The sequence below is a fragment of the Cyrtonyx montezumae genome, unplaced genomic scaffold (assembly GCF_038088225.1).
Source record: "Cyrtonyx montezumae isolate F1298 unplaced genomic scaffold, pur_monq_1.0 scaffold_6, whole genome shotgun sequence".
In the NCBI taxonomy this organism is placed as follows: domain Eukaryota; kingdom Metazoa; phylum Chordata; class Aves; order Galliformes; family Odontophoridae; genus Cyrtonyx; species Cyrtonyx montezumae.
Genome location: NW_027072067.1, coordinates 4,072,980 through 4,099,521, shown reverse-complemented (window position 1 = coordinate 4,099,521; position 26,542 = coordinate 4,072,980). Strand labels below are relative to the sequence as shown.

The window sequence follows — 26,542 nt, the reverse complement described above, 5'->3', positions numbered from 1 at the left end:
GATATTTGCACATCTTCAGATTTTAGTTAGCTCCAGTTGAAGACATTTATATTAATACCCTTTATAAAAAGCATTGCAACAAAGCTTAAAGCAAGGGACATTTATGCTGCCATTGACTTTCTTGCTTTGACCTCACTGAAACCTCCACTTGACTGCTTCCAATGAGATGAGTAGCTGCTGGGGTCTGACGTTTCAATTCCTACTCAAAACTTCAACGACTGAAGAAAACCAGAACATCATCATAAATGAGAATGTTCTCTCCACAGTCTATAAGAAATGAGAAATGCCCCACAATATAACAGAGGTAAATAGTAACGTGGGAGAAGACAGCATCCTTCTTCCACATGTTGTAATGTCCTTTTCTGTGATATTCCACATTCATAGATCTGAATTTCTATCTGGGTAAACAAGGCAGAAACTGGACAGAGCCCAGAAAGAACCTTTACTTAATTTAAGGCTGAAACATTAACTATGGAAGGGGTTAAAAAAGCCTACCTATCTTAAAAATTCAACAGACATCCCAAGCAGACACAGATGACTGCTACAAAAAAAGTTAACATTTGCTGAATTACACAACACCTTGGTATTTCAGCCGCATTAATTTCTGTCTTGGCTTGAAAAAGGAAGTGCATAAATTGTGAATTAGTTAGCAAACATTAACTTTTTAAAGTGTCATTCATACATATGCATATGCAAATGCAGGTACCAATAAAGCTGGGAAGTTAAATATTCGGGATATTGCATAAAACTAAAGTAAAAGTTACCTAACATTTCAGCCTGAATGTCATTATAGCGCTCATCATTCTTGAAGCACAATCTATGACACATGCTACAAAAAAAAAAAGGCTACTTCATACACTTGAAAGCAAAACAAAGAGCAAGAGAAGAAAACAATTGGGTTATTACCATTTGCATTGCAACCTTTCTTGGCACTGTGTGTTTATACTATACGCAGTACGGAAAGGTTTGGTCCCTTAATTTGGCATGTGAACTACAAGAAAAAGTCGTGTCAGATTTCTGAGTCCTCATATGACACAGGAAAATGGCACCTACAATCCACTGAAATTATCACAGGCTCAAATGTCCAGATTTGCAGTGAAGTGCCTATTTCTGTGTACAGTTGAGTTCATGAAAGAACGTTTCTGACACAACGCGCTAATAAGCTGTACGGTAAATCAATCAACACTATGGTTATGATTTGGAGAGAAAAAAAAAGAATCAAGACAAGAGCAAGTTGCATCTAAAATCCTGCTGCAACCTCCTCGGATAGCACTGCAAGCCCAAGGTCCTAGTAAGCCTTCCTGGGACCTGACGAGCAATTAGTTCAGGTTTCAGCCTTCTTATTTAGAGGTATTTTGCTTTGGTATCAAGGCCATATGTGTTTCTGGACTGCTCTGGGAATTCATGTAACATTACACTTGGGCCTTACACAGCTGATCATAAATGGCCCCTGGTAGTCCACAAAGTCTCCAAAGTAAATGCTGAAAAGCAAACAGGTGAGAAGAGACGAGATGAAAAGGAGCCTTTGTACTGACTCATGCCAGCTTTACATATGCTCTCTACAAGATTCCCAATCATGCTGCAGATGAAAAATGGTAAATATATTTGAGTGTTAAAGCTAAACATATATTGTATGCTAAATATAGTGCAAAGAAAAACAACATAACACAAGCACAAGGTGCGATCATCCTACACAATCCCTCTTTCCAAGAGCACAGACTGGCAGTATTTGAAAACATACCTTAAATCAAAAAGCAACAGCTAAAAAGCACAAAAGGCATCAAACATCCTGCAGAGTTACAGCCTGAACAAGGACACAGCTCCATCCCCAGCTCCGCCAGGCTTCGCACAACCTCAAGTCTTCTGCTCTGTCTCTGAAGAGTCAGCTCTCATCAAGCAGAAGTTAACAGACAAGTCCCAGCTTCAGGAACTTTGCACAGGAGGTTTATGAGATGCTTCACTAGTACTATAAACACTGGAGAAGACAATGCGAGAGCCTCTGTAGCATCTCCAGCTCTGGAAATGCCCATATTTCCAGAGGTATGTAAATACATTACTATATACATAAATAAGTTATCATATACAGGGACTCCAAGTTGAAAACAAGATATTTGCGCAGTATTTGAACAGTTTTTGCATGTAGTATTCTGTATCAGTAATATTTCAATCAGCCTTCATCTTTTCAAGTTCCTTTAGAATTTTTGTAAGATTATATGGTCACATTAGCATATCTAGGATTCAATCACATCTGTGCCTGTGTTTCAGTGCAAGAAATAGCACATTTCAGAAATCCTTACAAAAGCAATACACAACTGAAGTACTTGATTGTCTCAGAATAAAGACAGCGTACTATGGTTAATGACCAAAGTTGGTTGTTTTTTTTCTCCCTAAGGACTGGAGAATCACTACTGAAGAGCATCTATTGCCTCCCTCTGGGTGCTTGCTAGTATTGCTGAACTGCAACACCTTGGAATGGCTTGAAATTTTTAAACATATTTTAATCACTTAATTACACTTACTCTCTATATTAGATTACATTAAAGACAGCAAACAAAACAAAGCAAAAGTCCTCACTTCTTAAAAACCCACCTGGCCAAAGGATGCTCTATTCTTGCACATCCTTAAGCTGTACCTTTGAAAGAGCAGCCTAACAAGAAGCTCTGGGCTGCAATCACAAAGCAAGAGCTGCTATCGCTCACCACCTGCAGCTACAGAGACCAACCTGAATGCACAGTTACATGTGCAACTCCAAGCATGCACAACGCAGAAATAGCAGTTTGCGTGTACTGGGAAAGCAGATACAGGCATGAAAGTTGTGTCTCCAAGACTGAGGAAGAGCCCTTAATTCATAATCCCATTAAACTGTTCTCCATTTCAATTCAAGGCTTTAGGCTAACTCCCTGCGAGATCTTGAAATGCACAGATCCCCAAGGAAAGTGCAAATCTAACACCTTAGATTTGCTACTCATTCTCTCTGTTTCTCAGCATGTATCGTGTATCCTACAATGCACCTGCAGCTTTAGGAAGTCCCAGAAACAGCAGTAAGAAACAGATTTTAAACCTCTAACAGATCAACAGCATAACCATACAAGGTCCTCCGAGAGTAATAAAAGTCTCCTCAAACAATTCTGCAAGTCACCAATTGAAGAGTAAATCATTAATTCAGCAGATTCTAAATCATTCATTGACTAACAAAAAAAAACACAAAGCAGAACAAAACAATCTGGTTTCCATGCAAAGCTAGAAATAACTTAGCGTGATTCCAACTCAAACTACTTCAAGTCTTAAGCTGCCTTGTTTCTGCCTTAGAAATGAAGTATTGCAGAGGTCATGGACCCCACAGCAAGGAGCTCGTTCTGTGCTACAACCCAGTACGAGATGCATTTCACAACACTGCATGAGACACACTGTCCCTACAGAAGAGCTATGGTTGGCTACTGGAGCGCTCAAACACAGCTCTCAAGCATTTATCACCCAAGGTCACTGAACGAGATTTCTTAAATAAAAGCAATTAAAAAGTATACAGTTCATTCCTCCTCCCCTCCCCAAAAAAAGGCTGCAAGAGGCAAAGAAAAAAAAAATTAAGCATTTTTTTATTTTCTCTTCACTCTCACTGTACTGAAATAACATCAGTCAGGGTTATAAACATCTGTAATTGCCAAGGGAATGTACAATGCATTCAGAAAGTGCGGGCCCACGTATCCTGTAGCCCTGTACTTCACAAACAAAAGGTTGGGGAAAGAAAGAGGGGGTGGGGTATGGGGAATAAAGGCTTAAAGATTAAAGTCACAGGCAGAGACAGACGGCTCCGTTTTTTAATAACTGAAAACACGAGTTGTGCCTGAATGTGCTCATTGTTTTATGGCGGGGGGAGCGTCTACGCGCTCTGGACTGGCTGGCGACAGAACTGCCCTTTGCATCAAAAATAAGATTTACCAAAAGAAGGGGGAAAAAAAAAAAAAGACACCAACCCAATGCCCTAATTTCCCCTCTTGTAATGTTTAATGATGCATTCAGGTAGAAATCAAGACATTGCCCCAACTTCCCTTTATTATATTGGGCACTTCATTCAGGGAAGGAGTACCTGACTGCAGTGGCTGTGTGCAGGACTGAGGGGCTCCGAAGGCATTCTGCTGGGAAGGAGCACAGACTGCTGCAACAGCCATACATAACCAACAGGCACGGCCATGAAACACTGCTAGGTTATAGATCAATTTCTGGTAGCTTATTTGCTCAATAAAAGCAACGCCGTGCAGCTCAGTGTCACAACCTAAGCCAATTTTCATATGGATTCAAGAAGTTCAGGTGTCAAGGGGAAAGTTCTTGAGCCCGTCTGACAGAAGTGCCCAGCAGCCACACTGTCAGTGAGCAAACAGGGTCGTGAGCTGCCTTGTCTTCAGGCACTTCCCAAACTAACCAGTAACTGCACCCAGAGTACTAAAAAGAGTTGAAGGCTCTTTTTTCAGGATTTAAAAATTAGTTTCTCAAGATGCAAGATCCTGATGGCTACTCGAGATCCAGGACCATACATCTAAACCATTTTAAAGTTCCATTGTATACTATCCCTGAAGTCATCTAGGGGAAACCTGTTTTATGATTTACTTCACTGTTCTGTGCAGGAAGCTCCTCTGAGACAGCTTCTGCTGCAAGGTGGGGAGCAGACAACAGGTCTAAAAGGAAATAAAATACAAAGTTTTATTATAATCTAGCTTAGGACGTTACTATAACAGAGCTTTTGTTCCATTGTTTCATTTTTTACCTGCCAGCTTTGCTTAAGTATAGACAGGACAGAGATAATTCAACAAGACAACAGGCTCTTTCATCTAAAACCCTAAGACTCCAGCCATGACTTTTTGGGGAAGCCAGCAGTAAGGCGAGGGGGGGCACACAACAGGAGTCAATGGAGCACAGCCGCCTGCCCGCAGCTCACACGCTGTGCTGGGAGGAACCAGTGGCCACAGGAGATGGATCCGCAGCCAAAAACGTCCGACGTGGAATGCTGCAGCCATCATCCCGCCTTCGCTGGTGCAACACTTGTGCATCATCAGCCGCTGGACGTCTTGGTGAGATTAAAAATATTGTGGAGAGTTACTGTCTGTTTCGTAAAGGGGAAAAAAAAAAAAACAGAGTCCATAGCAGAAGGAGAGGGGAAAGGAAAAGCCGAAACATGAGCTCGTAAGCCTGTTATTGAGGATAAAGCAGGCTTTGTTTTACTCTACTCAAACCAAGTATGAACAAGAGGCTCATCACTGGAGCTTCAACTGCAAGGTTTGTTTTATACGCAGTCACTACTGCCAACTTTTCACCCCTCACAGAACTCAACTATTCCTCATATAGCAGGACAGACCAATTTCTACCCTTGCAAGAAATATCAACACTTTGGTAATAACTGATTCTGTCCTGAAACAAACAAGCAAATTAAGTATTTTCCAGAAAAGCATCACTTGGAGGATACATTGGATATCCAACCATGATAGGCAGTTAGGCAACAGACACTAAATTGGAGACGCTTATTTGGACAAGACGTGATAATTCTGTTTCCATTTCCAAGTGCAAAAGTCCATCTAAAAAAACACAACACTCAAAGACAGTCTGTGGTATTAGAGGAGAAATACAGCGGAAAGCTCTGTCCTCCAACAGAAACACCACCCATCAGCACTGCCTCTGAAGGACCTCAGGGGTAAAAGGCAGCAAGGGGAAGCACAGCCTGGATTCTAGTTTCTTGCTCTTCGGAAAAGGCGAAGAGGGTGGTAATCGACCGTGTACGACGAAATTGGACATGAAAGTTTAAAAACAGCCAATTAAAGCTAACATTATGGAATAGAGCGGCGGGTCCAAGTGGGACGCGTTAGATACGCATTCCAAACACGGGCTGGAGCCCGCCCGCAAGGCAGATACTGTATGTGAAGCACAAAGGGTCAAGGAGTGCTTCTCCAGGGAAGCCCAGTACTGCCCGGAGGAGCAAGTCGAGTCGCCCACGTGCTCACAGCAGGGGACAGCACCAAGGCTGCAGGGCCCTGTAAGTCACCACTTAGGCACACACGGCAGACCCCATGCGAGGAACACGTTGGCCAAGGAAGGTCAGATCTCATTAAGAATCGAGCTCACCACCTCTAAGTGCCAGCTCTTCCAGTGCTGGATCAAGGAAGGAAAACAAATCCAAAAAGTGACCCTTAAGACTCATTTCACTGTAAGAATGTTTTCAGCGATCACAAAGGTTCCAACACTTATTGGTTTTGGAATACAGATTTGACTCAAAACTCAGCTTCTAAAGGAGATTTATTGAGTACTCTGCTTTCAATGCACTACCGTTCAGTACCACATCAGCAACACTACAGTTCCGTGGCACAGCACTCCACCTAGCCACACCACACTGTACCAGGGGATCTTCTCCTTGGGAAGCTGTCATCAGATACACGGAATTATTTTGTGCTGTCAGGGCATCACAAGGGCTTCTGACAGTGCATTTATTTTTATTTAAAATCTTGCCGAGTCGGATTGCTCAAGATATACAGCTCATTTCAGAACAGTCCCAAAGGGTCAACAGTCAGATAAATCTGACATCCCACCACTACAGGATGAAACAAACCCTCATGCCAGATACGCTACCCAAACTGACAACTCTACAAAGCAATCCAGATGCTGTTGGTTCTGTGCTGTTTGCTTCACAGTAATACTTTTTTTATATATAATTAATAAAAACCCATGGCAATAAAGGAGGTCATGTAAAGGAGGAAAGCAGTTAGGAGTTTAATTGCTAAATAAACTAGATAATAACTGCCAAGATTAGAATTCATACTGGATTAGAGAGCCTGAAGTTTAATGACATATAACCACAGAAAGACAATAACAGTTCTTTACATTTTTTCAACAGCACCAATACAAAGAAAGGTAAAACTGTTTTCATTAACTGAGAAATCTAAGTCATTGTGGTTACATAAAGATGTCTTAACAGACAGCAGAACAAGCATCCCAAGAAGATATTCATATTTTCACTGGTTTGAGTACTAATTTATCTTTTCAAATTATTTGAATGATCTACCTAATTATTTTAAAAGACTTAACTGGTGCGAGTGACCTGGTTCAAGTCCAGACTGCTCTGGACCCCAGTGCTCCAGGGCTTCCCTCTGCCTGCGGGGCTGTGCGGGTGTGAACGGTGCAGGTGGGCTCTGAACTGCTGATTCTATACAGAACCGTAAGCGTGCATGGCACCTCCACATAAACACAAAACAAGAGCCCTGCTTCAGAAAGCTCACAGGCTGAACTACCACATGTGCCCTACTAACAAGAAAAACAGTTTAATCCTGGACATGACCAGGTCTCGTTATTGCTTCAAGTTAAATACATAGAAAAGCACGCATCTCGTAAGGTGAATGTATGAAAACCTATCTAAAAAAGTCCTTTAATCTCACAAATTCATTACTAATAAGGTTCTCTTTTAGATATTTTGAAGAATCTTGAGAGGCTCTGCACTTCAACACAGCCCTGCGAAGTAATTTCATAGCCCATTTGAAATCCTATATAAAGCAGAACACGCTGAGATTATCACAGATATATCAGAATAATTCAGAACAAGTCCTCCAGCGTTTTCTCTAGAACCAAATAAAACAAAATTACTGACTTAGGGGGGCAGGCACCACACAAGCAGTAGTGGCACTTTGTGTAAATGAAGTTTGTAAGCGGCCGCATCTGTTGGTTAAGTAAAAGATCGATCCAGATGAAAGCTTTCACCAAGCCAGAGCTGCACTTCTGCGACCAAGAAGAGCCAGCAGAAGGAAAAGCACAACAGGTCTCCCTCCCAGCAATTCATCCCACACGCATTCACTCTCCTATGTTTCACTTGGTAATTAAGGACTGCTCTCCCAAAACTACATTCTAGAGCAGAACGGAGGCTGAAAACATCCCCAGGGAAGTGGGAAGCAAGCTGCCAGCAAACAAAGTCTGCACAGAATGCACACTGCTCTGCCAAGCTCATGTGACCGCCCCTCGGGAATGCTGGCACTGCTCAAGGTATTTAATGGAAATATGCAACGGACTAAGAACGCTAGATAAACAAGAAAGTAACATCGACTGCAAAGCAGTAATTTTTCTGCTGTACCTGTACATTTACATTTTCATTGCTACGAAAAGGAATGAGGTAACCAGCACACTTTAAGACACCACTGGTCACTGCAAAACTCACCGAGCAGCAAGCAGCAGCGCTGAGCCACATCCAGCCAGCTGAGATGCTACAGGTGACATGCCAGACATCCAGCTAAATCCTCTGCACTTGGTAAGTTAGTCTCTATGATACAGCTCACCAGGTGACCAAGAGAAGCAACTCCTAAGCGCAGTTTGGCACAAACCAGCATCAGAGGCTCTTCAAGAATATCCACAGATCACCAACACCTCTGCAGGAAGCCCTTCTCAGATGTTTTTGCCTTGGAAAGTTTCTGTACACTCTCACCTGTTACCTTCTACACATTGTTAGGTCTCGTTTTGCATTCATGTCTTCTACACTCAAAACAACAGTTTCCAAATTGAACAATAGAAACTAGACTGACAGAATAAGGGATGGAGCACTCAGCATGTGTTAAACTACATTGTTTACACGCTTCATTTGTTATCTAACCACTTCAGTATTCACATTAAATGATGGAGACGAGTGTTGTTGTAGAACCATGTAATAATAGAGGATGAGAAATACAAAGGAAATTCATTAAATATATCCTCGCTGGCAACTTATTGTAGACTTCAAAATTAAATATTCTTGGAAGAACCCATGAAGGTATTCCCAATAAATTAATTTTATAAATTATCTTTAAAAGGCCACAGCTGATCTGCTTTTGAGGAAGAAATCACCTCCCTGTACTGTAAGAATAGTAGTTGAAATAGTACATAAAGAGGGAAAAACGCAAATATTTTTGGTAAAGAACATGAAATTGTCTTTAATAACTTGTCTGCATGGGAGTAAGAAAAAAATAAAATAGAAAACTATAACATAAATGGGTACCTAGTGGTTTTTTTTCCCTTCATTAATAAAATAATGCTGGCACACATTTATATTCTCAACTCAACGTCTTGTTAAGTAAGGTAGACATTACATGGAGAAAAAAAACTAAAGGTCCCCAAGTGTGTGTGTAGGGAGTAACTTAAAAACAGCTATTCACCTGGTAGCAACCATGCTTTAAAAAACTCTTTAGCTTAGGAAAAGTGGTTACATTTCCAATGAGAAGATTTGCTGTCTCTCTTAAAGAACTACATTTAAAGCTCGGTTTCCCCAGGAAAGAAAGAAATCAACATCCCAGAGTGTACATGTTGTAGGATGGGATTTACCAGCAAAATGAAAGCTTTGACATTTGCAGTACCAAGAGACAGTGGCGACAGTCTATTCCCTCTGCAGCAGCACTGGGCAGGCAGAGAAGCCTATTGCATTTCAGGAGCATCACTCAAGTAGAATTCAAGCTTCTATACTGCTAAATCTGGAAGCAAACAGAATATATAATAACTTAAAAACATCCAAACAGGCAACATCAAATCAACAGAAGCGTAGCAAGATACCAGCAACCCTGCAGCCCTGCCAATCAAAGACCACCAGGGCTCCCTTAAGTTTAACTCCTATCCCATCATGGCCAATGAACCAAGGTACAGACATCCTTTTTTCACCTCTTCCTCTTACACAGGAAAGTACGGATTAGTAAAGAAACTGCTTTCCAGCTACTTTGCACTCACTGTCCCCCTCCTCATTCCCCCTCTCCTCACTGCTTTTAAAGAAAAAAAATATTTATATGTGGAACTGTGTGGAATAGTTCATATGTGGAACTGCCCTGCTTATGAGCCTTGAGAAATAGAACATTCTAGCTCCAAACTGCAATATCAACCTGCTGCATGCTTCATTCCCCACCATCTGAGAGGTGCACAGGGGACAAAAGTCTCACATTTTCCACTTTCCTCTGCAAAACAGGTAAGACCAATGCTAAAAACAAAGCCAAGGCTATAAACACCTCTCTACTGCCAGCTTCAATGTCCTGGCACAGCAAGAAAATAAAACCTGCTGCAATTGCCAGGCATCAGCCAAATTCAATAAGCCAACAATGCATCACTAAGATAAAGTAATGCATAATGAAAGAGTACTAATCACTGCTTAATTAAATGCTGAAAGCGCTGAGAAAGAATACAGCCTTGATGATTAAAGCTCGATGCTTTGGTCCCCCAGAAAGAACAGAAGTAGAGACAGCACAACTCAGACACTTAGAATATTCTGTAGCGATCGCTGCTACTACTCAGCAGCAAACTATCCTTCCCAGAGCATGTAATTTTGGCAGTCTCTCCTGATGGGCTGTTTTGCTGACTGAGTACAAAGCTGTTTGCCACCACACTACTGCCCAAGCATCCCTCACTTCAGCAATGACGGATGCTACGCAATGCTTTGCTTCTAATGACAAGTTCTACCCAGCTCAGTACTTCAGCCAAGCTGATCTGGGCTACTTTCACTGTGTCTACACAGTACCACCTTAATGCTTAATATGAGATGGCAAAAGTGCTTAAAACAGCGTGTGGAAGCTTTGGAAGGGATACGATCAACTAATTGAAACGTCACATTAGCTGATTCTGTATTTACCCCAGGTTGACTCAATTATACGCAAGAAAACAGGAAAAGGATTCCATACACCTGACATCACTTCACATGTGGTCTACAGTTCTCCTAGCTAAGGTCTATAGATTTCTTAACAGGCCAAAACGAAAAAATCTTGAAAATGTGAAGGAAAAAGAAGCAAGCCACAGCGTTCAACCACTGCATCAATTCAAAGAAAGCATTCTTTTAAAAGAAACAAATGTGCCAGTTTCTTGGTACAGGAGTGGGTAGAGAAACAGCAGGCCTTATGTTTAAGAACAAATATTAAATATATATACATACATACAAACACATACTTTTAGAGAAATGTAATGAAATAAAACCACACAATGCTCCCTTCCCCCCCCCCCCCCAAACTTATTGGTGAATACAGTCCCGTGATGAAAACATCCAGGGATGAAACTTCAGTAAAAATGGGATTGTCAGCCACTGATCAAATGAAGAAATAAACAGATGAGGCAGCGTCAGGTCAGAACTTTTCCCAGCCCTTAAATGTAAGAGTACTTTCTCAGCGAAAAGTTTGATACAGCTCAATTTTGCCAAAATGCATTTCTCATATTCCCCTTGGATGAAATACATAGCACCTCTGACACAAGCAAACCCCTTCCCAAAAGAGATTCCACTGAAATACCAATTTTGGGCAGAATGAGACACTATTACCACAAATCCTCATACACAGCACAGAGTAAAGGGTGAGCTCAGTGACAAACACATGGGTAATTATCACCCATCATCACAGCTTCATCAGAAAGCCTGAAAAAAAAGGGAGATCTCAGTTGCTGGTGAGGTGAAAAATGATAAAAAATGAACATGTCGGTCCCCTGTTCCAAGGTAAAAATCTCAAAGTCAATAAATTAAAAGAAAAAAACTTCCTTAAGGATGCCCAATTCTGAATGTTAAGCAATACTGAGTACATCATACTCAAGGATAAATATGATTCAACAATAATATAAAACTTTTCCTTTATGCATTCATATATATATGTAGGTACACACAATTTGAGTGCAAAAATGTGCTTTTGTGGCATTTATATATACGAGGAAGGAGAAAAGGGGATAAGCCATTCTTGATTTATTATTTCAAGCTGTAACTTTGCCAGATGCAGGACCAAGTGCTCAGAGCTGGTTGCTCAGGTGAGCAGCACTGCTGGCACCAGGCATTTCTTTGCTGTGCTTTTCAATCCCTACACCACTGAGATCAGGAAAAGATTCTGACGCTGAGTGCTTTCTAAATGACTTCATGGTTGAGGGTTTTTTTTATTTTAGTTTATTTTTTTTAAGTCTGAAAGCAGTCTGGCCAATTTTAAATCCCATTCAAATGATTTTCTAATTCTCTAATGAAATGCCTCTTGATCAATTCTTCTGATGCCTTTACAGGATGCCTCACTAACTATTAACATTTGATTAAAAGTCAAAAAAATCTGCTTAATGCACATTGCAGGATTCTGTCATACATCTTCAAAGAAGTTAAGGGACAGTACGCTTCCAAAACACAGATAACATCAAACAGTGCAAAACACTGATGTGAATGTTTCCATCGTACAGTGACACAGACAGGCATAGGCTAATCCTGCAGCACGGGGCAAGCAATCCACATGCAATATTCTCACATCCACGTTCAAAACTGGAGCCTCCACATCCACAGTGCCAGCTGCTGTCACCAGCACAGGCTAACAGCGACAGAGCCAGCGTGCTCTGAGCCATCTTCAGCTGGGCAGCCAAACCCAGCACCACCTCACTGCTGTAGCATGCTGGGAACTGGCTCTGGCACATCACTCAGACACCTACCCTGTGCCACATATAATGCTTTCTACAACCAAGACACCAAAGTAGTGACCCAGCAGTGTGTGACAGCCAAAAGACTGGGACACGCCGCTACTACCTTACGTGTACCCTTACATGCATACCCTAAGCCACTCCTTAAATCATTTCACATACTAGAATGTCAGCGTGGATAACCACTGCCAGAACACAACACAGAATCCCCCAAAGTCAACCACAGGTTCAGGTAATCGTGACCTCCCTTTTTACAACGTAAATGCATAATTTCCGCACCACTCTTTGATGAAGGGACCACAGACTTGAAAAGAGGAAACAATTACAGTCATTAGAATTTCATCCAAGCATGAGATTTAATCTCGGGCCATAGCCTTGCCAATGGCTGTGGGGGTCTCAATGGAGACAAAATTGCTCTGTGGGAGAAAAAAATGCCTCGATGATGACATTAGTCAGCAAGAGAGACCGAGCTTTGTCTTCCATCCAGCAGTACGATTAAATACAAGGAAACCATTTTCCCTCTCCCCCTTGATCCCCCAAAAAAGAAAAATACAATTATTTTGTTTCTTTCTCTGAAATGCAGCTTTTGCATACTTTGGAAACTTTCTTCTCCAAAGCAGTAATGTTGGAAGGGAAGTGTTTAATATAACAAAAGGAGTTTTAAGCATGAATAAACGTCTGCAACAAAAGACATTTTCCCTCGCTGACCCTGGTTAATGTAAGTGGATAGCTCTACCAATAGTTATCAAGCGTTCCCATAGCTTTCCTTGCCCAACAGGTTCCCAAAAACTACTTCGAACTGTACAGATACAGAAATCTTTCTCAGACACCGTCACCCGCTCTGCAATACACACACTGAAAATAGAAGTGAAATGGCATTACAAATTGAGGCAAAATTCCACAATTAAAAAGATCAACTAAGATCTGGAGGTACCAAGTGCCATTTATATGGCAACCACATGCTGCATCCCAAATAAGACGTAAAAGCAAAAGAAAACTTTGGCACAGAAGACGACAAAGCACTGCGGGGACTGCATTAAATTCACTTCTACGGCGTTGTAAAAAAAGCAGATCTACAATCAACTAAACAACATATTGTGATCCTACCACGACAAGAACTGAAAGAAAACAGGCTTTTAAACAGACAAATCATTAATCCAAAATGAATAATCTTATCTCTCCAGGTTGGGCCGAGGGCCCTGCTTTCTCACCTGGGTAAATTCTAAAATTCACAAAATCCAAACTCAGTATGGGAGAGTTTAAAAAGAAAAATAAATTCATCCCTTACCCTTAAGGTACTGCTAAATACCAGCAGTACCAGAAAACCAGCTCATTCTTGTTTAAACTCTTCTTTATTTCCTTTTTTTTTTTTTTTTTTGCTCTGCTGTCATACTCCACACATATACCGGTTACTTGAAGCCACCCCCAGTGCTGGTAATGCTGATAATTACAATCTAATGTGAAATTAATCAGCTTAAGTTTGAAACAGAGATCGTAATTCAAATCGGAAGCCAACACTAACCATTTTCACGTATACTTGAAGAGATTAGATAGGCTGTGCAAGAACGTTTTGGAAGAATAACTGATAAGGAGATGGGAAATAAGAATTATTGGTATTTACTTAGTCTGCAACACTTCTGGAAGTTAACAGTTTAAAGGAAGCACTTCAGAATGGCTATTTAATCTGAATTTTACAGATAGCACTGAGGACATTTTCCCCTTTACAATCAGTTACAACGCAAGTTGTTCAACTCTTGCTTTGTGGGAGCTCTCACTCATTTTTGCTCTGTTACGAGCTGTGACCCAAAGAACACAGTGCATTCAAGAACCAGATGGAAGTTACCAGCACTGAAGAAGTGCCCTTGCACCTCCGCTTGCTAGGCCGACCTTGGGGTTACAGGGGGAAACCAGCTCTCTGCCACACCACAGGAACACCTTGTTATTCCATTCACAGATTTTAGCAGTGACTTTAGTGCTCAGCTACGGTTTGCTTTCTTAGCTGGGAGATCTGCTGCACGTCTGCCTTGGCATCATACTCTAGATTGTTCCATCTGTATTTTGGTTTTGTAAGAGTTTCGAAAAACAGTACAGCAGTCATATAAGAACATCATTATCACTAGAAAAAAAAATAAGGTATTTAACTTCACGGTTTTGTCAAGCTAAACTGTTGAGAGTGGGTTCTATACATAAGCAATGTACCACTCAACTTGTACACAGCATCTGCTAATTAAGGACACCTTCTAAATCAAGCCGTACAACAAATAACAGAAGAGCCCAACCAACACGGTTTAGTAAACAGATCACTTTGAATTGCTACACTGGACTATTTAGCAAGGAAATGTATCCATCATCATTAAAAATACTGCTTTGAAAACTATGCTTTAAATTTATGTTGACAACGGCAGCTTGAATTATAAACATGCTTCATATCTTGAATTGTATTGCAGGTAATTCTGAGACGTCATGACAATAGCTTATATTTTTAAACAACTACAAAAGCATTAATAGTGCTTGACGACTCTCCCAAGCAGCTCACAGAGACTCAAGCTAGAAGAAATGAGGGAAAAATGGAATGAAAGGGCACGTAGTTATTTGATGAATGCTAGCACACAGCACGATGGAACAAAGAAATTCTGTTTTTAAATCAATAGGGAGAATGATCAAACAGAACCAGTCAGCACCATTACAGGACTTGCTTATTATGTTTTCCTGAGAAGCTGTCAAATTTCTGTGTCAAACCCTGAAGTGTGAATTAGCCCAATTTTGTTGTATATAAGCAACTATGTGCACAACCACTCAACAGCTTTGTAGAAAAGTTGTCCTACATTAGGAAAAGAATGTCAACATTCCAACAAGTTTCAGCAAAGCCAATCGTTTAGAAACTGTGTTCAAGATGGAGAAAGAAATTATAAATCCCACCTTCAGTAGATATGCAGCTTTTTAAAACCTTTTTAATACTACATCTCTTATGGAATTCCAGAAGGAAGCACAATTATTCAATATAGCTTTTACGATCAGAGGGTGATGGTTTTCTTTTAAACTTTTCAACTCAGAAGACAAAAGGAAGACGGCTTTTTTTCTCCACTACTACTTAACAGTTGGTGCACGGTTTAGAAGCACGTTGAACCTATTGTAAATAATAGGGAAGGCAGCTCCAAGCCAAAAAAGCAGAAGAGAGCAGAACACAGAAATCCTAGCAGATAAGTCGGCTAGTCTCACTGTTACCTCACTCAAAAAACATTACTATGGACAGAAATGAGAAATAATGTATGATCAGTGGAAAAGTAGAACAATTAAAGTTGTGATAATGATTAATATTCCACATGTAGGCCAGTATTGTGGGTCACACAGGCTAAAACAAGTTTGATTCCACTCCTGATCTGAGACAAGCCCTACACAGCACAGAAACAATTCAGAGTAGATTTAGTACAACCATTTTGTTTTTGCTGTGCTAAATAACAAGGGAAAACGGAGAAGAAAAAGTAGTCACGTACACTAAATTTCTCGGCTCCTACATCCTCAGTTGCTTTACAAGTTCAACTAGGTAAGAGCTACCCCCCCCCACATTCAACTTCCATGAAATACAGTTGTTTTGTCCCATCTGTGCTACCTGCTTTTGTCAAGTAACGTAAGACAACACTCCACGTATTTTTATTGCTTAAGGTATAAAAGAATGCTATTCAACTTGTAAATGAAGTAAGACTGACCTTCCTTAAAACACAGAGGTCATTTTCTTTAGGAAGGGGAAAATTAAGCTCCAGTTGAGCTCCAAATCGTATACTGAATGTTGGTTCATTTCAAAGCAGGGTCACTTCATCCATGCTGACCTGTTACTCTACCTACTTATCATCAGGATCCTACATTGTAAGCAAATGCTGCCCTCTTGTGCACTGCGATATCCTGTAGAACAAGCTGTGTTTTGGGGGGTTGGGGAGAGGGCATCGTAGGGCAGTTCTGTTTTTATACTAGCTGCCTCTGCTTTACACATAGCTCCACAATAGGGAAATAAGAGAGCTTTGATTTAAGAAATGTCAGTAAAAATACTCCTGTAATTTTTCAGACGAGTATCAGGCTCCAAACCAATTCCCAAAAACAAGTTAAAAAAGGACACTTCCAATTTCAAGAGAAAGGCTTTTCACTCGCAGAAATAAAGTCGATATGCATTTTTAATACAATGCCAACCGTTCACAAGCACCACAAATCCAACCAATGTAAAAAGGTTTAGAGAGCATTCTCCTTAATGCTTGTTCCAAACATTGAACTCTCCTGAGTCACAAGTATCTCCACTGCATCAAACCTCAGGCATACAAAATATGTCACATGGGACCAATAGCTTAATGATTTTAACAAGGTTGTTCATTGCACTGTTCTCAGCTCAAGCTGGCAGGCAAATCCTCAAAACCTGCAGTGACCCTTCTGACCACAACAGCGTCCACTGAACAACACAAAGCACTCTCTCCTCAGAGAACAAGTTCTCAATCAACTGCAAGAGATCTCCACGGAAATTCATAGTCATCCATACACATAAACACCTTAAAACTATGAAATTCTTGGTTTTTTTGGTTTTTTTTTTCCATTTTGGGTGAACAAAGAACTGACACATCTTCACAGAGTTGTCAACAAGCAAAAGTTCACACTGATGGCAGTGTATTTTCTTGACAATGCAAGAATAATGCTGAGTTTGCAAATCCTCTTACAAGCTTACAACCAACCCATCAAAACAACAAATCTGTTATAAAAGTACTTTCCTCTGCTGCTGTGTTAATCTTACAAATAATCTGCATCTGATTGAATCTGAATGCTGGTAGCAAGCCTGGGTTTCCCTTGATCTCCCAAGACTGTTTTCATTGTACTCATTTGCATCGGCAAGACATGCTTTCGCTATGCTCATTTCCCCCTCCCCAAGCTCTTGGGCAAGTTCAAAAGTCCTGGCCCCTCCGATGTATCAGGTATGAATTAATACCCTTCCTTAACAGAACACAGCAGCAAAGTGGAAACAGACACTTGTGAGGCAGTTTTCTTTGAAAAGAACTGCGGGGACAAATGGTGACAATGAAGCTCTAGTTATAAAGTAAAAAGGTCAAAGGTTCAGCCAGGCATAAGGATTACAAAACTACAAGTTTGCCAGAGTTCCCCCACAGGTTTAGACAACCAGGGTCAAGCAGTAGCTTTCCAATTAAAGCCCGCTTTAAGGCTGCTCTGTCCTTTGAACTTCAGAGGGTAAAGAAAGATAACTTTCTTTTGTAGAAGTTCTTTTGAGAACCCATCTCAAAACTGAACAAAAAGGGCATCTGACAACAGCTCCCCCAAAACAAACACCGCAGGATCCCCTGGCTGCGTGTGTGTGGGGGAAGCTGGGGTGAAGTAATCATGTTCTTCTGTATTAGTGTGCTGACCCTTTGTAGGGCATGAAATTAACCATCAACAAGTAAAAAATCTGCTACTGGTTAAACTACTTTGCTACGCAAAGTGGTCTTAAAATGAAATATGGGGATTGAATTTCTCCGGGAAGATTAACTCGCGTAACCTCTCTGCAGGCATCCCCTACTGCTGAACTCATTTGAGACCCTTCTGGATGCACGGGTCTGTGACAAATAGATGTAGAAGCAAGTCTCCTTTGACTATAGTGAAGGCAACATCAGCTTTGGTGAACACTGGAGAGCTGAGGCTCAGCACAAGAATGGAAGCTTTAAAATCACACACACAATCCGTAGCACTGCAATAAAAACAACCTCATTTTGGTGTGAAATCCTGTGAAAACATCACAGATCTCTGTAGCAACAGACAACAACAGCTCTGATTAAAAAAAAAAAAAAAAAAGCAGGGTTGCATTTTGCAGTCATTCCTTCAGGGCAGAAGGCAAGCATGAGGCTGATGCAGATGCTTCGTGTCACTTGTGACAAGCCAAAGAATTGACCATCAGCATTCAGTTATTCAGCTTTGTTTTCTGTTAAGCAAACTGCCTTCCAACAGCCATTGCTCGCTGCATTGCTCACTATGTGTAAGATGACCCTCTGCTACAATCTTGAAAGTATTACAAAGTACCAGAAGAAAGCTGAGTTCCTGCTGTTCAGTGCAAATAAATGAAGTACATGGCACCATTCAAACCGTACAGCTATCCACATTACACCTTCCTGCAGCACCAAACCCACAAAAGTTGAGGAACAAACCAGCATGGCTTAAATACAAATGAAAGCCACAATGTAGTGAGTCAAGTGCTGTCACTTATTCCATTCCAGCTGTTGGCTATCATCTTCCAGATAACAAGAAGGCACTTCGGGTGGAATTGTCTGCAGCACTTCCAATTCCCAGCATGCAGGTTAGCAGAAACCAACCAAAAAAGCCACTTCTTTGGATTTAACATTCAACATGTTTTCTCTTCAAGGGCAGGCTTTGTAGGAAAAATGCAGCCACAGAGAATGAAATATGACTTCCATTTCCCATTCCACCTGGTTACTGCTCAAACATCCTGCATTCACTGAATCCTAAGGTACCGTCTCCATATAAGCATTCTGTGAATGACTGTGAGAAGTATTCACAAGGTCAAGTGCTACCTATTGTAGCATGACCAAAATGCAGCACTAGATTCGGCCATGAAAAATGCCCTTCAAGAATAAACTAGAGACAAAAATACGTTAAACTACAGTACATAGTTTCAGTGAGTCTGTGAGTGGATTTATCAGCCTCGTACAGCAGAAGAATTAACCCTTAGAGTATTTTCAGTGCACAGAAGAGATGGCAGTTAGAGAAGGAGATGCCACCAGGAGACAGCCTGGGAAAACAGAGGAAAACACACTCAGGAAGAGAAGGGCCAAGATGAGACCACTGCTTTCCCCTGAGAAGCTGGGAAGAAGCTCCCAAGAAGGAACCTCCTGAGCTTGTCTGGCAGCAGATCAGACAAATGAAGAAACACAGTGCAACCCAATGATACTGTAGGATGAGGCCAGTCAATGGGGAGCTAACTGGTTTATAAAGCCCTCACAGAGAAGAAGGCTTCAAACAAGCACATAGTTGCATATCTTCCCACCTATAGCTTCAACAGCAAAAGCCTCATGCACATGAGGGGTAACACAGAAGAGAAGGCTGCTACAGAGTCCTCCCATCACCCTTGCAGCTCCTCACGTCCCGCTCCCTTCCTAACAGCCCTCCCACCTCCCATTTTCCTGCAGGCTAACTCACATCTACAGCTATCTCAGGACACAGCACTATTTTCAAGAGCTGTGGAAAATCCGAAGTGCAGAATAAAGACAGGAAGATAAAGTACTTTGCTCTTATACTTTATTTAAAAGCCTTCAATACAGAAAATGTACGATGAAAGGAAAAAGTAGATTAAAGAAAGAAAAAAAGCACCACAGCTTTTGCAGTCACGGTGAAAACGGAATAACAAACTGTTTTCATCTACTTCCTAATCACGAGTGTTCAATCTGAATTTTAAAGTACCATGATTTGGGCAGCCTGGCTTTCCGTTTCAGACAAGGTGGCAATATTGAATGCACTGAATGTAAGGATGTATCCTGTTACGCAGGACACGCTATACTTCGGTTTGAATTTCACCAAAACACACTAAAACCACAAATGTCCTGAATAGTTCCCACCAGCACAGATCAGGTTTTAACAACAAGGTCTCGTTTTTTAAACCTGGTAGTAAAAATAAAGGAGCATCCAATATCAAGATTTATGTGCGTGCTACCGAGCAGGCAGCTGAAATTTCTAGCTCTGAGCATTAACACAACACTGCATTTTCACTGGCATTCTGTTTCTTAACATACAGAATTGCATTAAGTCATGCTAATCAAACAAACAAAAGTTTTCACTAGAGTATGTAATCTGCTATAACTGGAACTATGCAAGTTTGACACTTTGGGTCTGAATTGCTACCTGCACCAAAGGGCACCATTCAACTAGTCTGGCCCACATCCTTTCCCAGCACAGTCTTACAGTGTGTACTTACATAAACTGAATAACTTACTCTACCAGCTGTGACTAAATGCCCTAACATCTTCATAAAAACAATTAATAGGATGTAATTAAAAAAATATATAAATCTGTGTATTAAACGACCACACCAAACAAGTGATAACAAAAGCTATTTTTCCCCAAGCTTTCAGAGACCTCTTCACAAGGAGAGTTTACCCCACAGAGTAGCTGCTTCCTGCAGAAAGCAATGCCTGTCTACCAGTCACTCTGTCAGTCTTTCCAAGAAAAGCTACCATTTGCCAAAATACATTTTGTTCTACAAAAGAACATCAGGTGCTTACAAGCACATAAGATTGGTAACTGATTGTAAAGCACAAAAGACCACCACAGATCTCTGGAATTGGGCACTGAGTCACTCCTCCCTTGCAGCTACAGAGTGCTACTTCACAGTGCCTGTGGCTGCAGCTCCTGTTGTATCTTTAGGCACAGGATCACAGAATCACTAAGGCTGGAAAAGACCACTAAAATCACCAAGTCCGACCATCAGCCCACCCTCACCATGCCCACTGGCCACACATGTCTCTCAGTGCCACATCTCAACGATTTTGAACACCTCCATGGACAGTGACTCCACCACCTCCCTGGGCGGGATGTGCCAAAGCATCACCACTCTTTCTGAGAAGTAACATCCTAATATCCAACCAGAACCTCCCATGGGGCAACTAGAGGCCGCTCACTCGTTACCACTTGTCCTACTGCTACTTACCTGGGAGGTTCACACTCAAAACTAAGGAGACACTAGCACAGAAGATGCACGGGAAATGACTTTTCAGAAGCCTCTGTGCTTCAGCTGCTCAACCTGTACCTACTGCAACAATGCCCCATCCTTAGCCATGTACAGCCACCTCCCTGCTTTGGGCAAGAGACGGAAAGGCAGGTCCTATTTCTCAAAGAACTTGCCTAAAACGAGTTCTAAATCAAGCCAGAATCAACACCATGCATCACCTACAAAGTCTGAAAACGAGCAAAGTCCACTTAATGCTTCTAGTGCTGCTGTGTCAGAGCTCTCAGCAGGAGAGCTCGGCCCGTGCATGTCCAACAGGTGCAGCACAGCTCCCACCACCGGGTACAACACAGCAGCCACTTCGGCACGGGAAAAGCAGCAGCTGTGCTGCCCTTACAAACCGCAAGCCGCGTTTCACAGGCAGGAGGGCGTGTAAGCAGAGCGGGCCGGCCCGAATGAAGCCGCCCTTACAGAGCTCGTCGGTGAGAGCAGGGTTTATCTGAGGGGCAACGGGCAGAGCCAGGCAGCGGGGACAGCCCCGAGTCCCACCCGCAGCGGCACCAGTGGGGAGCCCCTTACCGCCGATGATGGTGCGGATGAGGGAGGCGTGCCCCGGGCAGTCGACCAACGTGAACTGCAGCTCGCCGGGCCCCGGGCCCAGCTGCGGCGGCAGCGCGGTGCGCAGGCAGGAGAAGCCCAGGTCCAGCGTGATGCCCCGCGCCCGGCTCTGCGGCGCCCGGTCGAAGGCGGCGGTGGAGCCGGTGGTGCTCAGCGCCCGCGCCAGAGCCGTCTTGCCGCTGTCGATGTGACCCAGCACTCCCACGTTCACGTTGAAGACGCGGGGCGGCGCGGAGCCGGCGGCCATGGCGGCGCTGCACGCGGGCGGTCCGTCCGCACAGCGCTCCTGCGGCAACGCGCGCCCCGCCGCCGCCGTTCCGCGCTGCCCCGGCTCCGGCCCTGAAGCCGAGCCCTAATGCCGGGCCCTGAAGCCGGGCCATAGCCTTCAGCCTTAGCCGACTCCAGCCCTTGCCTGCAAGGGTGGGCACTCACAGGTGCCGCTCGGGCTGAAATGTGGCAGAGACGTCGTGAAGTCAAGTGCAGCATATCGTGTGGGGCGCTCCCTGAAAAGCACACCCTGAAGGGATTGAGGTCAAGATGAGTAATGGTACTGAACAGCTCTCCTGCGAACCACCGCCACCTGTAACGCAGCCTACCAACGAGTTTGACAAGCATCTGAGCCCTGGAAGCATTACAGTTGAGCCAGAACAGGCTGCCCAGGGAGGTGGTGGAGCCACTGTCCCTGGAGGTGTTTGAGAACCGCAGATGTGACACTGAGGGACGTGGTTATGGACATGGTGGGCGTGGGTTGGTGTTGGACTTGCTGATCTTGGGGGTCTTTTCCAGCCTTGATGCTATGATTCTGTGGCTTTCCTAAGGTTGTTATGGACTTAGTTGAAGCTTTAACTTTAAACTCCAGGCCTTCTTACAAAGAAAATGTCTCCATATAACAGCACTTTTATTATGGAAGGGTTTGCAGAGCTTTAAACTCGAGTACAAGTTACCCCTACTTGCCATGCACACAGAAGTCTAGATGCTGGTCAATGACTCAGTGACTGAAAGAAAAAAAAATAACAGACATTCCTGGTGCACGGTGCTGTTTGAAAGACAACTATCTCCCTGAAGGAAAGACATGAACTCACAAGGAGTGCTGCCAATATACTGAGCTAACCAGGTTAATCCGTTTCGTTAGCAGAATAGTTCAGCTTGATGGGAGCTCTGTCATGGGAACTGAATCAAGCAGAATGTCACTTTTCAGACCAAGTTCCCAGGCTTTGAATAGTTTCCTGTTAATCATAAGGCTTCTTAGCTTATGTACATTTCACTGCCCTAAAAGTCTCAAGCTGTTATATCAATACAGACTTGCAAAGTTAATGGAAAGTATACTTCTATTCCCACAGGAAAAGGCCCTACACAATCACAGTCCACACAGACATCCCTATATAATATTACATACAATTTAATTCTTTTTTAACATTAACTATTAGATAAGCTGAGAAGAAAAAGGTGCAAAGAGGTCCACTTCCCAACCAGAAGAGACGTTATCCAGAATGGCATTATCCAGCAGTCCCCCCAGTACATCTAAAATACAAGCTATTTTTCAACAAGCTTTGATAAAGCACAGAAATCTTGAAAGTTTCTATAGTCCCTGTAAAAACTGGGAATGAAGTAAAGGAAATCCCCATTTCAATGGCCCAACACAATCTAACAGGCTACAGCAAGAGCTCAAGCATGACCATTTTGCATGGACTGCCAATTTACCAATAAAATGAAGAGCTTTTGCTTTTGGTTTTGCTTTGACAGTAACTGAAAGGATACGGGACAAAACTCATGGGAAAAAAAAAAATGGTTTTGCAAAAATGTAATGAGGAAAGATAAAAAAAATCGGACCTGCAAGTAAGAGTGATATCAACTGGGAACTTTGGCTTATTCTTACTTTTTCTTCCTTTAGATACAGGGGAGACTTGTAACTCACTAGACAGAGAAGTCATTTGTCCTTGTATAGAAGGGAAATAACGTGTAAAGAACTTGCAATTTAGTGGTGGAAAAAAAGATAAGTTTCCTCCAGTGTCCACAGTTTTGTTATCACTCAGAAAATGCCTCTGTCTCCAGGAATTTATAGTCCATAGTTCAGATTTGGCTATATATCACATGAAGGCACAGCTTTTTGCAAGATCATGGTGCACATGGTACCTGTGAAACAAATACACCGATAGCAAGGTGTATTTGGAGGAGATATGACAGAGACATGAACAACTGCAGTGGTAAGAGCCATCCATTCTAGTTGTTTATAAAGTCTGCAGATAATGAAGGATTTGGGAATTAAGAGATGTCATTTGTTAAGAGTCATCATTCCTTTGGCTTTGATGACAGGTAGGAAAAACCTTTCAGCTTCACTTGCAGGAAAGAAAAGAAAACACAATCACAGATCTTGACCTTCCTAAGACATAAAGGGGATAATGGCAAAATTAAAGAATCTCAACTTCTTCATGCTTTTCAATAGCATCATGAAGAAATCAGGTTATAGCATTTTTCTGTTCTTCTTGTTTTCTCCTCAATCTTCCATTCCCCTTTCCAGTTCTTCCCTTCTGCACTGAATTTCTTCTTTAAAAAGTGTTCACTTTAATTGCTAAAGTTTATGGACTCATGGGAGAAAGGGCAGGAAGTCAGACTTTCGGGATAGGGTAAAAATGTAAAGGTCATTCACACACTTACATACACGTACTCTCTCTCACTCCAAAAATAATACACTATTTGACAGTTTCAGGATTCAGCATGTCCCACTGAAATTTGAAAGCTTATGTGAAACTAGGCCACGTCCTGTAACCTCAAACATTTAGACTAGGAAAACAGCTCTCCAGTCTCCAGCTCCCACATCGGGTATCACATGACGTCTGTGCCAAACAGGAGACCTCAAACAGGGGGGGGAAAGAAACGTTGGTAAAATGAGTTGATTAAACCTGGGGAATAGCAGTTCAGACCTTTAGTGACAGGTATTATTTTTTCTTGTTAACTGGCTAGTGAGGTATTAAATTCTACTCAAAGCACTCATAACATGAGATGGGCAGAATGCTCAAGAAACCGACTTATGTTCCACCCGGTGGCATGGGCAAAGGAGAAAGATGACTCGTGATTTGCAGCAAAACCTCACCCTCCCCTTGTAACAGACGTGTTAACTATTCAAAATCACAAAAATCATGTTGAGGTTCAGTATTTCCTCATACTGATGCATTGTAACACATCAGACATTAATTATCACAGATCATTTAAGCTTTTTAAGTTCAGCCCTAAACTTTCCAGTAGTTCTACTTCACTCTTTCTGACAAATAAATAATTGATCCTGTGTGGTCTAAAGGACTGTTGTTTATTTTCGTTCACCCAAACGTACTTTCCTCACTGCAACTGCAGTTTCAGTACAACGCTCGAAGAACATGTGGAATGAGTAACACAATCAATACAACGAGATGTGCCAAACCAGTCAGAGTTTATGAATAGCAATACTAATTTGAGCAAGTAAAAGGGAGAAGACAACTTTGTATCCATCATGTAAACTGTTTGCTTTTTAAATATATATATGTAGACAGAGAAAAATACCCACTTCCACTGAAATACAAAGCCAACCCATTTTCATAATGATTTCTGCATATCAGTACTAAAATGGTGCTTTCATCACGGCAGCAGAGGATGTGCAAAGATGGTCCATAGCAGGTTGAGGTTTTAAGCTCCCGTTCTATCTTTCAGACACCATATTGCTGAAGAGACACAATTAGACAGTTAGAAAAGCTTCCAGTTTTGTTTCCCCTTGGACAAATAAATACTACCCGCTTTTATCAGAAAATTTCTAAATAAATTTTTATGCAGCATATCTGATCTTTACATTTCTTCACAATTATAGTGACCACTAAATTATAATGACCATGAGCAGCAATTTTCTATTTCTTCCATCCATATTCCTCTACACTGACTTTCACCAAAGAGAAATGAGACTTAGTGCTATAGGTAAACCACTGCCCTCGGAGCTCCTTCAAGCTTTGTTAATTATTCTTCCAGAACTGGCAGAAACTTGAACTCTGACCAGACGTACCCACAGCACTTGCGGCAGCGCAATGCACTAGAGAAATCAAAGTTGTATATTTGCTCTTTTACAGAAAAAAAAAAAAAAAAAAGTCTGCAGCTCAGTACATATTAGGTATTTGTATTCTGTGACTAATATGACCCTGGAAGAATGTATAGGGTCCAACAGTATACATACCTTTTTAATTATTTAAAGGATAGCTTGTATTTATTAGATTCAGAAATTCTTAGCTACAGGAGTTGAAATAAGAGGATACTCTTACAAAGGTGTTGAACTACATATGTCTGCAATTACACTGTAATTAGTTTTAAACTAGATTATGTAAATATAAACTGACAGAACAAGTTAGCAGAAAAATAACAAATAGCATTCTTTGCTGAATGACATTTAAATCAAAAACTAAAGGAAGCTCTGAGATGAAAAGGGAACAAATGGCACGTAACAGTCTTCAGCAGACTTATGTGAACTGGGCCATGACACCCACCCTTTCTTCCCAAAAGTCTCTCTCCTGTTTTGGATCACTGCATGACTGTTTTGCAGCTCTCCCTGGCAGCCTGCAGCAGAGTCCTGGCAGCAGCACCAGCAGCACCACACCATATAGCCCACTAATGCTGAGCATTAGGACACGGACAAAGATTTATCATCAAACATGATATATTAGCAGGAAAAGACTACCCTCTTTCAGGCTAGATGTTAGGAGAAATGTCTTCTCAGACAGAGCTGTGATGCTTTGGCATCCTTTGAGGTATTCCAGAACAGTGGAGATGTGGCACTGAGGACCGTTGTCAGTGGGCACGGTGGTGGCTCAGTGGTTGAAT

At 41.9% G+C, this 26,542-nt stretch overlaps 1 protein-coding gene across 1 annotated transcript in view; it reads right to left on the bottom strand.

Moving 5' to 3' along the window:
• Window positions 1-21,971, bottom strand: part of EEFSEC (eukaryotic elongation factor, selenocysteine-tRNA specific) — a 110,537-nt gene extending 88,566 nt beyond the window's left edge. Inside the window, exon 1 of the mRNA XM_065749264.1 lies at window positions 21,671-21,971. Coding sequence (XP_065605336.1) covers window positions 21,671-21,956 — 286 coding nt within the window. The 5' untranslated portion in view covers window positions 21,957-21,971. The remainder of the gene's footprint in view (window positions 1-21,670) is intronic.
• Window positions 21,972-26,542: the final 4,571 nt, after the last annotated feature.